General features: G+C 21.9%; 1 protein-coding gene across 1 annotated transcript; it reads left to right on the plus strand.

Moving 5' to 3' along the window:
* Positions 1 to 12,416: 12,416 nt before the first annotated feature.
* Positions 12,417 to 18,877, plus strand: Bm3399 (conserved hypothetical protein,hypothetical protein; the record flags this gene model as incomplete). Its single annotated transcript, XM_043074787.1, has 5 exons — positions 12,417 to 12,556; positions 14,889 to 15,020; positions 16,685 to 16,855; positions 17,355 to 17,505; positions 18,668 to 18,877. 5 exons carry the CDS (start codon positions 12,417 to 12,419, stop codon positions 18,875 to 18,877), a joined length of 804 nt encoding a protein of 267 aa, XP_042930721.1.
* Positions 18,878 to 19,187: the final 310 nt, after the last annotated feature.

A 19,187-nucleotide genomic window follows, 5' to 3' on the forward strand; every position in this document is an offset into this window, starting at 1 on the left:
ATCAGTTAACTAATTCAAGAATACAAGTGTTATTTTCTTGTTTATATTTTCTTTGTTTTATTTTTTCAAAGTAATAGATTATATGACTTCACTTTATATACCAAATCAATTATTCTTTTTGAAATTAGTCAATTTAATTCATCCAAACAAATCATTAATTTTTTTAAATTAAGGATGACTTAAATCTTGTTTACCTTTCCCTTCCATTTCCATTCTTTCATTTGTATGCATTATTTAGGTTAAGAATTTTGAAAAAAAAATGATAAACAGTTTTGAAGTTATGAATTGTCAATTTACAATTTACATTTTTCCATTTTTTTCTTTTTTTATATACAAAACATTTCCAAGGTTTTTTTTCCGTTTTTGTCAAATAATAATATTTCACAATGATTGTTTCCTTTCTGTTTGCTTCTTGACTTTTTATTCGCAACTACTTGAGATAAAAGTAAACAAAAATGAACAGATATATTTTTTTCAAAAAAAATCTTTTATAATTTTATTTTTTTCCTCAGTTTCAATACTTGAGTAAAATTATTTAAAGAAATAAATTATTCCATTAGTTGGTCATAAAAAAGAAATGAAAACAGAAAAAAGCGAACAAAAAAGAACACAAATAAACAAAATTAGCGAATTTTTTTCATTAATATTTAATTAAGTTTACATTACGAATGCTGTGCTTTTTTCCAATAAGAAAAAATTTTTTCTTTCCAATTTTTTTTCTGTTATTTTACTCTTTTTGTTTAATAATTCGATAGGTTAATTAGTGACAAACAAATCCAGAAAGATTCAATTTATTGCTATCCGGATAATAATTAAAGAGTTATTACAATCGTTTAATATTCTTCGTAATTACTATGTACACTTTTTGAATTGCCATAAATAATCTAAATTTAAGATAAACTAAAATTAAAAATAATCACTTAATAATGTAATAATAATCTAATTTGCAAAATTTAAATTACAGTCAGATAAATACATGAAAAAATTCATATTTGTCATTTTATATCACATGTTATAGAAAAAGAAATTCAATAACTACAAAAAAATTAGAAATTAAAATTTTTTTTTTTGTTTGAAATAAATTTTTTTATGCTTGAAATCATTTGCTATCTATTACTAGTTAGAGCAAAGTTTCAATAAAACAATATAAATTATTGCTGTGCTGTTTAATGGTCTAGAAGATTTATTAATTAAATTCATGATGCTACCATATCAGAAAATTAATAAAATATTTTAACCTTTATATATAAATATATCAAAATCATCTTTCAATAACTCACAATTTTTTCACAGTTACTTCAAATTACTCAAATTTCACTTCATTTGCATGCCAGTATAAAATGAATTCCATTAAGCATTTCACTAATGAGAGAGAGAGAGAGGGAGAGAGTCCTTTTATTTTGTTCGATTGAGAATTCTTAAATTGAAAATGACAACAACAACAACAAAAAAAAAAAGAAAGAAAGCTTTCATTCATGTGTTTCTCATAATAGCTTCTACCTTACTATAACAAAATTGGAAAATGTAAGTATCCGGTGGAAATTATTCCATGAATTAAATCCGGAATACTTGTATTGTTTTTTTTTTTTTATGTAATATTCTAATGAAATTATTCTACATGAAAAAGTCTTCATTCTCATTGGCTTCTACCTCTATAAAAGAAAAAATGGAAAATGTAAACATCCGGTTGAAATTATCTCATAAATTAAATCCGGAATACTTGTATTGAATTCATTTCAGTCAATTAGCATTTAGGCAAACAGACGAACATTGATTCCACTTTCAATTCCTATATAAAAAGCGCATTTTAAATTGTGAATTTTCGCGCATGATTATGCGACAAATTATTTGGACGATGATTTTAATCTATGGATAATTATGTTTATAGCATATTATTATACATATACTGCAGTATTTTTTAAATACGTTTTGAAGATATATTCATTTCTTTTTTTTTTTAATTCAGAGAGATTAAAGATTAGTAAATTTCAAGAGATAAAAAGGTATTCAAATTAACAATAAGCTTATTAATAATCCTTAACCCATCTTAACTAATATGTTCAAAAAGAAAAAATTATTATTAATACATCGTTTTCTTTTTCATTAAAACAAGAAAAAAAGTCAAAATTACTGTTGTTGTTGTTGTTTTCGTTGCTAATTTTAAATTGTAAACAAAATATTATTCTTTCCTTAATTTCATCAAATCTTATTTTGCACAAAGTATTCAAAGATTTATTGAGCTATCTAGTAGTTTTAAGTATTATAATAATAACCATTGCTGCATCAATTATTCCATTCAAATAATTTTAATAAAATTTTAATGCATTTTCCTAATTTTTCATCCCTTTTTTAAAACTAAACTTTTTCAAGCAACTTTTCAAGTAACTTTCTTAGATGATTTGTTGCACATTTTTTTTTAGTTTTTTTTAGAAAGCACATTTTTTATTGTTTTTATTATTTTACTACAGAATAAACAAGTAATTTCTATTTTACTTAAACATTCTAACTTTTTTTAAAACATTTTTTTAGAGATAAATTACTTTAAAAAATATATATTATACATATGCAACATTTGAAATACTAAATGAAAACAGTTTACATAACTTTTCAAATAAATCATTTTTATCACAATCTTAATGAATTTTATCCATTATTTTTTATTTCATATTATTTAATATGACGTGATAGGACAAATTCGTCAGTTATCTTAAAATTTCCATCTATCAAACAAATTGATTTCATCACTGGTTAAAGATACCAACCAAATTGGCTTAAAAGTACTTTTTTTTTTGAAAAAAGAAAAAATGATTAATAATTACTTTTAGTAAGTGCTATTTTGTTGAAACTAATATTGTTAATAAAAAAAAGTAACTGTTGCACAATTTATAGTGATGGAATTTTTAACAAACTTTCATGAAACATTTTTAATAAATTTTAGCAATGAATGATAAAAATTATTCATTAAGCTAAATATTTTTCGAAAATTATTTTCAGAAAAAAAATTCTTTGTCGTAAAATGATAAATATTTACTTAGCAGACTATAATACATCTTCAAATGAACTTAGAAGTAAAAATGAATAGAAAGATATAAAGGTTAAAAAAAGAGAAGTTAAAATGAATGATTTATTTGTGTAGAATGGTTAGAACTAATTATTTTAATATAATTAAACAAATTTTAAATAAAATTTAAATACTTTCTCTTTTCTTTCTTCACTATTCCTATTGAAATATTTTTATTAATGCTTTACCATTACCTTATATATATATATATATATGGAGAGAGAAAGAGAGAGAGAAAAAAAAGAAAAAGCTATTTCTTGTTTACGCTTGAATTAGACCACTAAGTATAATTTTGTTTGAGCATTGAAAATTGTTAAGCGATAAGTGTAAATAAAAAATTTTAAGTGCTAGCTACAAATAATTCTCTCTTTTTTAGTAACATAATTGTCATTGATCAATGATTTTTAGATGTCTGATTAAATTGAAATTTTTTCAAATATGCAAAATTTCATTATTTTAAATATTAATAAAATTTGATTTATTTTATACAAACTATATATGTTTGATACATATTTTGTCTCACTGTATTAAATTAACTTTCATTCATCTCTTTTATTTCTTTTTTTTTTTTTGCTTTTATTTCACCTTTTTTTTAAAAAAATATTAAACAAAAAGGTTCTTTTTTTTGGACCAAAATTTAATTGCTTATTTAATTTTAATAAACTTAGTCATTTGATAAATCATGCATATGAATTTTAGATTTTATTCAATTTTTTAGCAAAAATATTGAAATGATTATCGCATAATTCGCATTTACATTTATTTAATAAGCATTTCTCATTTGAATCATCTATATATTATTATTTTTGTTGTTATTATTATCGTTATTTATTATCATTACTATTATTTTTACTACTACTACTCTTATCATTACTATTACATAAAATTATTACTTTTATTATTACTACCCTTATCATTATTACTACATAAATTTATTATATTTTAAAAATATTCAGTTTTTTCTTTAGTGTAAGTAGAAACATTCAATAATATAAAGCTTTGATTACTGCCGCCATATTTACTTATGCTATATTCTGAAATTATTGAAATATTTCTTTCATCTATCTCTTCAAAGTCCTTTCTTTTTTTTAACAAATTTAATATTTATTTAATTGATTTCGTCCATGATACTCTTCCCATAGCCAAAAAAAAGCGATAATTAAAAAGAAAAGAAAAAATGCTACTTATCATATCTGTAATGAAATAGGTATGTCTTTAAATCAGCTGGGTACTTTTTCTAAAACTAACATTTATAAAATGCAATGAAAAAAAAAAAAAAAGAGAATAAGGAAAAAAAAATATTTTCAAATAGATATATGCTTTCTGCATTTTTAATAATGAGCAAAATTCAAAATAAAATTACTCCATAACACTATAAAAATATTTCATATTTACCTAAAATTCATTTATTTTAAATATGAATAAAGTATATTTTTTTACTTCATAACAATAGGTTATTTAAAACCTCAAAATTCAAAAAAAAAAAAAAGAAAAAAATTTGCTATTTTATAGTAACATATGGAAACATATTCACATATCTATCGCTCTTTTAAGTTTAATATATTACACTTTTCATTAGGAAAATTCTAATTAAAAAAAAAAAAAAAAAAAAAAAAATAAGCAGTTTTCTTAAGCAATAACAATTCCAATCACAATTCCTTATGAATATAAATATATAATCCAAACACATAAACATGTAAAAAACACATACATATGACATATTTTAATTTTCTCTTTAAAAAAAAATAAAAATTATCTTGAACATTGGAAAAAAGTTTTTGTACATATATTTCAAATCATTTCAATCTTTTTTTTCATATTATAAAAGTAATTCAAAAAAAAGAAAAGGAAAAACACATATTCGTCCCTTATTTGCTTGTCATCTTTCTTTAAATGCTTTCATAATTTTTTTTTTTTTCACTTTCCCGTTACTTTTTCGTAAAATCAATATAAAAAAATTTTTTCAATATAAAATTCATTATTTCAGCCCTAATTTGTACAATTTCTATCGTTTTTTTGCCTAAAATTTTAATAGTTTGAATATTAAAAGAGCAGAAAAATTTTTTTTTTCTTCACAATTATGTAATTTTATTCATCTGTCATTAAATCATTTTTTTTTGTTGCTAACTCAATTTTACTTCAAAGATGATTTGAATTGTGATGAGTTCAAACAAAGAAAAAAATTAAAAAGATTATATGCAGTTGTAATAAGCTGAATTTTAAACTTTTTACCAAGCTTTTGTTTTTTCGTTTCCTTTTTTTTATTCAATTTACACAACATGATTTAATTTAGAGAGAATTTATCAATGATAATTTGATCAAAGAGATAAAAAATAAATAAAAATATTTATGAATATTTAAATATAATTACTACGTTATTATGGACATACGTGTATGAATTATTTATAATTGGGTACAATTTAGTAAAGAGAAGTTTTTATTATCACTCATTATATTTATTTGAGAAAGGAATTTAAAGAGGATAATCTTATGAAGAAGAGATGACAAGAGAAGAGATTGCTGGGTGACAGAAAATAAACTCTTGTTGAGATAGTCTTTAACAGAGGCGCTAATCGACGATAAGCGCCTCTATTGTTTTTAGAATAGCATAGCTAATACAAATGCTTTCAACTAGGTGTTTCTGATATAGAATACATATATTTATACTTCAAATTAATTCACTTTCTAAAAGTATTATCAGACAAAATAGTAGTTTCAAAATTTATAGTTATTAATTCTGCTTGTTTTTTATTTTTATTTATAACAAACATAAACTTAACTTGCTGGATTGTCCACAAAAATTGCTTTAAGGTATAGAAAAAATATGTGTTTAAAAAATTTATTACCATATTATATCTTTATCAGTTCATATTATCTTCATCCAACACTCATTTATCATTAACAATCTTTTACACTTATCTCTTAATCTTTCTTCTCATCCTAGGGCAATGATTTCTTATAAATTAAAATTATTGTGAAAAATTTTAAATTTGCAAAACTCTTTTTATTTTCATTTTTTAATTTTATTTTCTATTATTTGCTTATGTATAAAATGAAAGTTTTCATTTTATACATATTTTTTTAAAAGATTTTTATACTTTCTTTTTTCTTTTCCCAATTGAAAAGAAAGAAATTTCTTCCGTAGAAATTTTAAGAAAAGAAAAGAAAGAAAAAAAAATCTTTTATTCTTTTCCTGTCTATTTTACCTTCCCGTTATTTAATCGTTGGGAGGAAATTATATCAAATGTTGAACATATAAATAACATAAAAGAGAATATTTATAAGAATAGAGAAAAAGAGAGAGAAGGGAAGGAGAGAGGAAGAGAGAGAGAGAGAGAGGGAGAGAGAAACGAAAGCTAATTTAATGGTAATTGATGACGTCCTTAATCGACTTTTTCTTTTTATCATGTATGATTTCATTCATTTTGTTCAAATATTATGTATACACATATATTTTTTAAACCAAATACATTTTAATAGATTTCCATTTCCATTTCGAATTCCATTTCTACTTCGGATTTCGCTTAATGTTTATTTATAATGGGAATGCATAAAAAAGGAAAAGAAAAGAAGAAATTTGCTTCTTATGAATGTGTGTTAAATTTTATAAAGCTATGAAATAAGTAAAATTTGAAGTTTCACAAAAAAAAAAAAAAAATTTTTTTATAAATAATCCAATCATAATACTACAAGCTAAGAGTTAAAAGTAAACAAAATTATATGAAAACTAAAAAAACAAATAATAATTTAATATTTTATGGCTTCATTGATACAAAGTTTATTGCATATCTTCAAAATTATAAAAAGATAAATGTAATTAAAAAAGAAAAATGAATAAATAAATTTGAGAAAATCCTAAAGATTTAAAAATGAAAAGAAAAAAGTTATGAATTTCCTTTTTTCTCTTGTTATTTGATCTTCTTATTCTCTTTGTTTCTCATCAATTGATTTAAATTTTTAGTCCTTTTTTTAATTTTTTTCTCATTAGAAATAAAAATACTAAACCTCAAAGAAAGTTCATTTAAAATTCATTGATGAAAGGCCATATATATTGTTGCTTATATGAAATTTTTTTTTTGAAATTGATGTTAAAAAAAAGGAAAAAAAACTATCCATTCTTAATTTTACATTTTGAATAATGAATGGTGACACAAAATTACACGTTCAATAAGGCGACATTTCTTGATTATACAAAAAAAAAAAAGGAAAAAGAAAGAGGAAGGGACGAGAGAGAGGGAGAGAGGGGTAAAGAAAGAATTCCATAATATATTTTCATCCATATTTTTCTAACAAATTACATTTGCCAACATAACTATCGATAAAGTTAGCAACAATCTTTTTCTTTAAAAAAAAAAAGTACATGACCTTTATTAATTTACTTCCTTTTTTTATTATTCAAAAAGCCCTCGATAAATCTTATTTGTGTAAAATTATCTAGGAAATTATATCAAATAATAATCCTCAAAAAATATAGTTCTCCAAAAAAAAATTTTTTTTTCTTTAATGCTATAGAAAAAACGATAAAAAATTTACCAAGTATTATATGGAATTACTTGTGAATATTTAAACTATTTTATGTTCTTCCTTTTTTTTTTTTTTTCATCTCTTTCATTATATAGCTTGTTAAAAAATTTCATAGTACAATAAATATTCGATAGATATGAAAGTGATATTTCAAAATATTTGTGTATAAATTTAAAGAATTTCTCCTTTTTTTAAAATATTTCTCTTTCTTTTTATTATTTCATATGATTTGAATTGAAATGTTGAGATTTTTATTCTCAATTTCCATATGCTTTATGAACGAATTTGGTTGTATGATTGTGCAACAAGCCATAATAAAAAATGGCTCTTTGTTGAGGCCTAGGCTTCACTTACTTATGGCTTTCATATAGATGTAAGCTATGCTTCATAGTTTATCTCATATCATAGTAGTTCTTTCCTTCTTTTTTTTTTAACATTGAGTGCAAATATGCCCCATTTTGCATTTCACTGATACTTTTTTTTCCCCTTTTCTCGTGAATTTTATAAATGTGTAATTGCTTGAAATTAAAATATAAATTAGTTCAAAATTCATATTTTTATTTAAAAATAGAAAAGATTAATTTTTAATTTAAATTAATTTTTTTTTTAATTTTAAATAGAATGAATATTTAAATCTGTTTGGTAAAGTTTTCGTAAGAATGTATGTATATGAATTGTTACTAGTTTATTTCAATTTTGATGTAATCAATATTTTTTTTAATGGCACAATGTTTGTAATTGTTTCTTTTTCCAAAATATTAAAGCTGAAAGATTAATAGAATAAAGCAGTAAAAAATAATATCAAAATGAATACTTTAGCGTATGGTTAATTAAGTTATTAATTTAAAGATGAATTAAAATGATTTATTGGATCGTAAAAATATATGCATAAAATAATTGTTTCTATTAAATATTTCTATAAATTATTTCAAATTCCTTTAACATAAAACTCTCCAATAATTTTTAAATTAATTCTCTTCTCTCATCTTGAGTGTTGAATCTTTTTTTTTTCTTGTATTTCTCTTTCATTATCAAACTTATTTAAAAAAGTTTACATTTTATAAACAAATTATAGGAACTGACATTTTATCAGTTCAAAGTTAACAATTCAAAGTTGAAATTTATTAAATTTCAGAAGAGAAATAGCTTAAGCTTTAAATTATTGCTTCTTGTCTAATAAGCGAAAATTGAAATTAGACGTTTTATTAAGCTCTATGTAATATTCAACGAATGAAACTACAGCAAAAATAACACAGATGAGTAATGCAATAAGATATTCTCTTATCACTTTATCACTTCATTTTCAGTTTTATTAGTATTATTTTTTTTTTCTTTGACTTCAGAAATGATTCCTTTAACTATCATTCATTATTTTTATTACTATCATTATCATTCCCTTTTGTCTTCAAATCTTCCAAACCTCTTATGATATTATCACTCTTAATTTAGACATAATACTTGGAAAACATAAAAATCTTATTATCAGTCCAAAAAAGAAGAAATCCCAAATAGCCATTCTTGGTTAAGGAGAAGAGAAAGAAAATAAAAGATTGCTATAGCAACGTTTCTGTTTACAATGCCGTGCTTATGATTTGAAAAAAAAAAAAAAAAACATATAGGCTCATTTTCTTGGCCCATCTCACATTGAAAAATTTATGGGTTTTATCTGGAAATAACATCAAAAAAAAGGATCTGAACTAACTGATCGAGCGATGGTGTGCGGTGCGGGTGGGTAAGGCATTAGGACTTTAGGAGCAGGGAGGAATGATCGAAGAGAGTAGGTGGTTGTATGGAAAGAAAGAAGCAAAGACTGATGATTCAAATTACGAAGAGTTAGAGAGAGAATGAAGAGAGAAGAAGATACACAGAGACTAGAGGGTAAAAAAAGAAAAAAAAGCTTAGAAGGGCGTGGAAGACATTTTTCGAAAAACTAACTTTAATAGCAGACAAATTTTTCAAATTCCCAATGCTCGGTTTTTTTTTTTTTTCATCCGTTTTTTTTTTTTTGGTATTCACCAATGGCTCATTTTCCGTACGAAAAGTTCAGTTGACAACTGTTTCTTTCATTTTTGCATTTTAATGAATTGTCAATGGTTAAATATTCTTTTTTTAAAAAAAAAAAAAAATTCATAGAAGTTAATCAATTATTAAATTATTTGATTGAAAAAAAAAAAGGACAAAAATTTCCATTGATTATTATTACGTTTAATTACAATCAAATATAATAATAAATAGTTTGAAAAGAATTATAATAAAAATTCGGAAAAAAAGATTAATGAATATTAAGTGTAAGATGAGAGATTAAGATTAAATACTTTTTTTAGAAGTGAAGTATTGATTAGTTTATAAATTTAAATTATTCTAAATAAGTACTCAAGAAGATATCGATTTTTGTTGCTCATATTTAAGTTTCTTATGCACGTAATATGTCTTATTATTTGCTATAAATAACTGCTTATTTCATTTAATACATTGCAAAAATGATATATTTATGTTTATCATTCCTGAGTTTATGAAAATTAAGTAAGGTATTAATCGACTTAATTAAGCTAAATTCAATTTAATTTAAATATTTAAATGTGATATATATATATATATATATATATATATATATATATATATATTTAAAAGGCAACGTATGATGCATAAGCTATACAAATGATATGATTACATAGATGATTACTCGCATTTAATCATTAATCATTAATCATTGATCATTAATCATTACTTCCGAATACATTAAAACCTTTTTTTGATGCACTTAAATTATGAAATGAAACTTCAACTGTTATTTCATATTTTATGATAATGTTAATGTTAATCTTATCAACTGCAAAAATAATGATATCCTTACAAGAATTAAATCATTATTATTAAGATTTCAATGGTCAAATATCCTTCTTGAAGCACTGAATAATTTTAATAAAGAAAGACAAATAATTGTTTAATATTTGTTTTAATAATAATAGTAATAAAACAATGATCAAGTGGTAATATATCTGTTACATAACTGAAAATTTTTATCGCATAATTAATTATTAGTAAATTTATTAATGCTTTTGAAGTATTTACCAATGAAATAGTTATGTTGAAATAAAAGATGGAAAAATGAACTTTACAATTATTAATCACTTTTTTTCTAATCTATTTCACATACATGTTATTTTTTTTTTCATTCATACAGATCAATAATTTAATTAATAATAAAATATTACTTCTAGAGTCTTTTTTTATTTTTTATTATTGTTGATTGATGTACTAAAAAATCTCAATAAATCGTTAATCATTTCATTCGCTCTCGTCTTATATTGAAATTTTTTAAATTAATAATAACCATAATACATGTAAATATACATGGAAAACATCTGGCAGCAGCTGCACAAATAGATGAAAATGTGAAAGTGAATGAGTAAGTAAATCTAACACCTGCTAAACACTCATGCTAGTAATTCTTTTATGTTTAGTTAATCGGTCAAATGTCACCATTTCATATTTTCTTTAACACTTTTTAACTTATCTGAATTTGTTATCACATTTTAAGCATAAATTAATTCATTAGTTTTCGTTTCTGTTATATTGATAGAAATATTTTGTAAAGCATAGTAGTTATATAATAAATTTTCATTCATCCTATTTCATTTAATTCAAAGTTTCTTTCACATAAAATTTTTGACTCAATTAGAAATTAAGTAAATATGTGGAAAAAATTTCCATTTTTTTAAATTTAATATTAGTATTTAATGAGATGTCCATAGCAACTGTTTAGATGTTTACTTTTGAAGGTATCGTTTTAGAAAAACAAAAAAAACAAAAAAACAAAAAAACAAAAAACAAAAGAAAAAATGGATCGAATTAAAATTTAGATCTAATTTTTTCAATTGTTTTTCAACTTTATCTTTTTCGTTTTGTCTGTTTTATTATCGTTTAAAATTCATTACTTTTTTATTGCTTATAATGTAAAATGAAATGTTCTTATCAAATAAAACAAGCAAATTAAATCGAAATTGTTCCATTTGTTTATCTTCTGCTAATGAAACCACTGTTCTTAATTTTATTTCAACTTTTAGCCATCAATTTACTCAACTATTTTCGTTTTCCTCTTTGCTCTTAGTTTCAAATAAAAACATTCGATGATAAAATTTCTGTTAGCTAATTTCAATACTTTAAAATAAGACTTCATCCCTTTTTTTTTTTGCTTCTTTTTAATTCATGGAAAAAAAGAGGGAAAAATGATAACACGTTAGTCTTAATTTTCGAAATTGAAAAAAAAAAAAACGCCAAAATTTTGTAAAACAATTTCTAAAAAATCAACTTTTTATTCTTATCACTTTTCTATCAAAATTTGATAGCCTGAAAATAAATCAGAAAAGGAATAAGAAAAAACTTAAATCAATTTTTCCATTTTTTTAGCATTTGTTATTACTATCATATAATGTAATGTTACTAATTATTTTTTGCATTTTAATTTTAAACAATTAAATCGATTTCTTTATATTATAAAATAAATTTGTTTTTTTTTTTTAAAAAGCAGTTGTTATTTTGATAATTCTTGGTAATGTTGCGGAATAAAACAAAATATTATTCATTTATAAAATTGTTTTTTTTTTTTTTTTTTCAGGTAAAGTAAAACCAAAAACGAAAAGACTATCAAATATTATAAATTATTTGATTTGCTTAACTTAAATGATTTAAAAAATTTCAATCTGACCACAATGGAACTGAATGTATGAATGAAATGAATTGAAATTTTTTTTTGAAAAAAAAATTTAATGCATCAATGTGATAACATCTGATGCTTCGTAGTTACTATATTTTTCCGCGATTTGTTCTTATGGTTATTCTTGTACTATCCATAATAAACCATCATCATCATCATCATTGGTTTACAAATGCGTCAAATGCGCCATCATCATGCACCATTGAAAATGCTATCTGTTCCGCAAGTGATGCACGAATTTGCCGAAATTCAAGGTCATTAATATATTATATATTTATTGAAAAATTTAAATTTGATAATAAGTTTGTTTTTTCTAAATTCCTTGAATTTCAATTAAATTTCCTTCCTTTCCTTGTTTTTTTTTTCCTCTTTTAATTGCTTCAGAAAAATCAAAAAGTTAATATTTTTATAAAAAATTTCTTTGATATAAGAAACAAAAACTTTCAGGCAAAAAAGTTAAAATCATAAAAAAAGAAATCTTACAGACAAGTTTTAAAGTTTTAAAGAGATAATTTGTATCAAATTTAATAGTTTTTTCTTTTTTTTTTGCATTATTTTTTTTGAAGGAGCAAAGAAATTGAGTGTAAAATAAAAAAATTTGGAACTCCCAAACTGAATGAATAAAATGTATGGCATATATAAATCAATGCATGAGAGATTATTAATTTTTATTTAAGAATTAGTTCGACGTATTAAATTCATTTGGTTATTAGTTATTAATTTTAATTAGTGATATTCTCCTTTACCTCCTAAGAAATATGTTAAATTGAAATAAAAATTTGAAAAATTTTTTTATTAAATTGTATTTTCAAATTTAAAATCACTTCAATTTGCTTTGTTTTGTTTTCTTTTTTTCCTAAATAGACCAAAAAATTTGGCCTTGTGAAGTTTGGATAATTTTTAAGCCTTAGCTGTAAATAATTTGGTTATAAAAAAAGTTGAAGTTTTATTGCATTGTTAAAGTTTTTATTGCTAAAAAATATTCTCATAGTTAAATGTGATTTTTTGTGATAAAAATTTTTAAATAAAAATACTATTATTAAAATTTTCTCATTGCTATATGTTAATCCTAACCAAACTGAACATTTACAAAAAAAAAATTTTGAATTTAAAAAAAATAAACATCTATTACCGCCTCCCAATTATATTACCTTCTTTTCACTTTTTTGTTTTTTCGATACTTTTTTTAAGTATTGTTTTCAGTTTTTCATTTAATAATATACTTACTTGTTTTTTCTTCATTCCTCCTTATGTTTTAATTTATTCACCTATAGCAAAATTAAATGATTTAATGAATTTTTATCGTGAAGCTTTCGAAAAAAGAACAAATTTTTTTGCATTTAAACTTCTGCATTTAAAAATACCTATTAAAACAAAAATATCTCTTTTTTTTTCATTTCAAAAAAAAGAAATGAGATAAAAAAGGAAACAAAAAAGGAAAACAAAACGAAATACCAAATATCAATTTGCTACTATATATACATATATGTATGCATATATTCTAGAATAAAATTTTCATTTTTTATTTTTCATTACTGATCGAATAAATTTCCCTTAAGAATTTCTTACTTTTATAAATTAAATTTAAAAGAAAAAAATAAAATAAATAAGAATTTAGAATATGAAATGAGTGGAATTTATCATTACCCTTCTTTTCTCTGTTTTTTTCAATAAAATTACTTAGAGAATCAGACAAAAAAGAAGGAAAAAATGAAAGAGAAAAGTTATGAAAAATTTATACTAAAAAATGAAATTCTAAAAATTAGCACTTTCTTCTTTGTTACATTTATTTTATTCTGTTGAAATTATCTAAGAAAGAACAAAAAACAAAAGGCAAAAAAAAAAGAAAACAACGAATGAAATTAGAATTGAAATGGAAAAAAAGTAATATTAATATTCTAAAATGATTCCACTAAATGATTAATAATATTTGAATGCTAACAGTCACATTTCCATTTTCATCCATTCATTTTTTTTAAATATATATGTCAATCATAAGAAATGCGCTTAGTTTTCAATCTCACCTGCAGAAAAAAAAGCTTAATAAAAGAAAAGATGAAATAATTGAAAATATTAATTCTTTTTTCCTAATCCATTGTTAAGTTATTTCCTCAGCAATAGAAAAAAGAACAGGAAAGGAGAGAGACAGAAAGAAGGGAAAAAAAAAAAGGAGAAAAGAAGTGAGAACTTTTACTTTCCTAATTATACCACAATAAATTTTTCTTATATATTTGTCTTTTTACTAAAATTTTTATATTTGTCCTGTAGTCACAAATAAAACAGAATTTAGTTATCAAATTTATCGAATGTGACATGTGAAAATAAAATAGTTTTTTGAAGTTTTTTTAAAATAAATTAGATCGATGCATAGACGGAGAAAAAAATCAACGATTTAATTTTATTCCAAAATGTCTTTAAAAAGTTTAAATTTATATATATATAAATAATCTTTGGTTCTTTTTCTTTTGTCTTTTCTCTCTTTTTTTTTTCAATTCAAAAAATAAATAAAATGCATTTATATGTGAAAATTAAAATAAAATAAAATTAGTGCAAAATAAAAGTGAACAAAGAAATTAAAATTTTTAGCTGTGTGTCAGTATGCTCAACCCGTGGAATGAAACAATGCGAATGTGACGTGGAAGAAGACAATTATTGCTATTTGTGTTGTGGTAATTCAAATTCACGTTGTATGCCAGCACATCATTATAATATTCTGAGGTATTATCAGTTATTATTTCTATTTTTAAAACTTTTTTTTTTTAAAAATAACAAATCCATATGCATAGTAATGCTAGTATAAAATGCTAAGGTATCACAAACCATTAATTTTTTTAAAACTAAAAAAAACTATTGAACTATTAACTTTAAACTTTTTTTTTTAATAAAAATAAATGTATATCATTTAGGAAACGAAATAGATCAATGAAATAATTTGTATATAGTTTTCATATAAACATATTTATGAAGAATATGAAAATTTATTCAAAAAATTTCAAAAAGTATTCAAAAATTTGTTAGTTAATATTTAAAGAAGTGTTAGTAAAAATTTGTTAATTAAATGTTTGAGGATTTGTTTGTAAAATTTCTACTTTTATTCCTAAATTGCATTAGAAAATTATTGAATTTAAATTTTGTGCTACTAAAAGACATTAATATTTTCTATTCTTTAAATAATGAATTACAAAATATATGATACATGTTTAATTTTAAAAATGTTTAAAAATTTGTTAATGCTTATAAGATTTATCATTTTCTTTCTAAATTGCATTAGAAGATTGTTAAGATCAAGTTTTTGTTGTCATTTCTTCTTTTAAAATATGTAATTTTAATACTTTGATAAAATAACTCGCAATAATAAAAATATGGGATTTACGGTACTTAATTAATTTGGGTAAAATTTTTTACTGTATGGGAAAATTTTTTTGCAAACATATTCAAAAAAAAAGGAATAAAAATTTTAAATGAAAATAAAACAATAGAAAACAAAAATGAAAATATCTTTTAATTATCTTTTTCTTATCAAAAATTTCCTTTTCTCAATGATAAGGAAAAGTGAGCTCATTCAACTGTAATATCAGATATAAAACTTAAAATTTGATTTTACAAATATCATTTTAAGATGTAATCGTTTTTCTTTTTTCTTCTAAGTATACTTAGAACGTTTAATATAGTACGCAAATTTACTATTCATAAAAAATTTTTTTTTAAAAAACTAAGTCTACTTTTTTTTTTTTTTGAAATGTAAAATATAACCTAGTTGTTCTAATCAGAAAATAACTCTTTGAATTTTATTCAATTTCTTGATAGTCATCTCTTGTTGAGTTAAAAATTTAAAAGAAAAAGGTTTTTTTTTTTTCTTTTTCCACAATTGTCCTTGCAATGAAGCATTCATTTAAAACTGATTTCCTTACCACCTGCTGATTTGTCACCAAGAAAAAAAGAAAGAAGCAAAAAAAAAGAAAAAACGAACACAATAAAAGTGCATTTCTCTTTCAAATGGTATAAGAAAAAGACTTATTTAGATATGCGCTTAAATTTTTTAGAAATAACATAAATTTCAGGGAAAGATAAAAGGAAAAAGAAAAAACAGAAAAAAGCAAATAAACCAAAATACATCAATAATATATTAATTTTTTTCGAATTTAAATTATTAATTATAAAATAATAGAAGATAAAAAATTTAGACATATTTGAATTTTAGTTTTATATTAAGTTTCTTTTTTTACTTTTTTATTTTATTTAAATCTCTTTTTATTTTGTTTTAAATTTATCTTTGTTTTGCTTCTTTTCATAGTAATGAATAAACTATTGCTAAAAAAAAATATTTCTTTTTTGAGTTTTTTTTTTTGAATAAAAGAAAAAAATGTAAATTTAATTTGAAGAGATAATGGAGAAAGATGGGAGCGTGAAGCTTGTGCACTTTGTCGTCAAAATGGCGCCGAGCTAGAAGGTTTAGCATGCGATGATACGGATCCGGCACGATTATGCCTTCAGGGCAAATGCTCAAATAGTGTGTGTCATGATAAGAAACCTGGACAATATTGCGATCGAAAGTTAGGCTTAGTTAATTAATTAATTACTTCATTTGTTTATACTTTCATTTTATATTTATCAAAAAAGAAAAAAAAAAGAAAAAATGATTTCATAGATGTATAAATTAATAAGATGTGAATATAATTAATTATGGAAAAAAAATTTTTTAAAAAAAATCAAACATTAATTATCGTTGCGAAATTTTTTTTTCAAATTTAGCACAAGTGACGTATTTGAATATTTGAATTGAAGAATATTAGAAAAAGTAATCTTCTTGATTCATTGCATCAAAAAAATAAAAAATAGAAAAGTTCTGTTACAAATATGAAAATTTAGATTTAAAAAAAACAAAAAAAAACAAAGAACGAAAAGTATCCTTTATAAATATAGTATTAGAATGCTAAATGATATTTATTTTAGTAAAATTTTGCTTAAAAAGTCTAATATTAATTATTTTATTAAATAAGAGCTAATAATAAGCATTGAATAAAATAAAATTTTATTAAAAGAAAAATTTAGGATGGAGAAAATATGTGTGGATGATATTTGTGAAAATCCATGTGCTCGTATCAGTCCACATTTAATGGTTTGTGATTGCCCATTAATTGATCCTGATACAGGATTTGCTTCAGATGATCGTTGTCAACTCTGTTGCTATGATTTTAATGTTGTAAGTTTATAGTCATTTTAATTTTATTTTATTATTTTTTCAATTTTACTTCAATTTTATTTCGTTATTTAATTTTACTTTTTATTACTTCAAAAAAAAAAAACCGCCTTTCCATAACTTTTTCATTTGCAAAAAGAAAAAAGAAAAAAAAAATAAACTGAGAAATGTTTCAGTTAACATAAAATTATCAAGCATAAAAAAAGTTTTTTTTTTTCTTTTTAGATTAGCATCTGTTATTGTCAAGTTCGCCAAAGTTTTACTTTAATCTTAAAAAAAAAAAAGAAATGTAGTATAAAGAAGTGCATTTTAACTTAACTTATAACCTTTGCTTTTTTTTTGATAGTATAACAACAGTAAGAAATTTTTTGATAATCTAACAATAAACTAAAAATATGAATTAGCTTTATAGCTTATCATTTCTGTTTGAATTTTCATTATGTGAATAAAATATAAATTGAAAATTTTCACAAGTAATGAAAATGTCTAATGTGTATACTTTTCAACAACTTTTATCTAAAGGACAATTTTTTTTATATTAAAGTTATATTGAAATGCATAATTATTAGCTTTACCTAACTGTGATACAAATTTAATTTAAATCAATAATAAAGTTAAATGGTCGCTGCGCTCAGAATAACCTTCAAATGCCCTGTATGATATTTTAGAGGAAATAGTCGAACAATATATTTCTCTAATCTCTCATTTATTACAAAATTTTGTTTAAAAAAAAGTACAAATAATTTAATTATTTTGATAAATTCAGTATTGAGGAATAAATTACTCATTTAATTTATCAGTTTTCTCTCTATGGATAAAAAAATTAATGCTAATTTACACTTTAAGAAATTTTGGTAACTAATTACACTTCATTCTAAAAAATATATATAGCAGGAAACTAATTAAAAAATTCTTAATATGTATTTTGGTTTATTTGAAGTTAATTTCACAAAATGCAAAATATATATATATATATATATATATATATATATATATATATATATATATATATATATATATAATTTATCATTTATAAGCAAATTTAAGGAATTTGAACCGGAAACAGAAAAAAACAAATGATAAAAATTTTGAATGTAAAATTTAATCTTAATTAATATTTTTTAATTTTTTCACAAATTTAATTTTAATTAGTAATTTCTTACAGAAACCTGCATCACGACGTTGTCAAAATGCATATCGTCGATTTAATTTAGCATCAACTCATAATAGGCCTATCTGGCGCGTAGGCCTAGATTGTGCTGGTGGCAAAAAATGCAATCGCTATGGTATTTGTCGTGGTATTATCTTACAACCAAAATTTTATTTGACACTATTATCACTGCTATTTTCCATTTGCTGCCTTAGATTATGCTAATGATAATAATGTTATCATTATTATCACTGATTAATAATAATGATGATAATGATGAATGATCACTTTATTGTGGAATAATTTTAACTTTTTTCATTTTCTTTTTTTCAACTTTTTAATGTAATTCTTTTCTTTTCTATTATTAGTAATAATTAATTTGATAGTTAATTCTCACGAGAAAAAGGAAAACTTATGCTAAAAAATTTATGGTATGAAAATTAAATTTTTATGAAAGATATATTAAAATATATAAATGTAATTACTACTAACATAGTGTTCCAATTGATTAAATTGCATAGTAAAATATTTCTTA

This window comes from Brugia malayi (assembly GCF_000002995.4).
Source record: "Brugia malayi strain FR3 genome assembly, contig: Bm_v4_ChrX_scaffold_001, whole genome shotgun sequence".
Classification (NCBI taxonomy): Eukaryota; Metazoa; Nematoda; class Chromadorea; order Rhabditida; family Onchocercidae; genus Brugia; species Brugia malayi.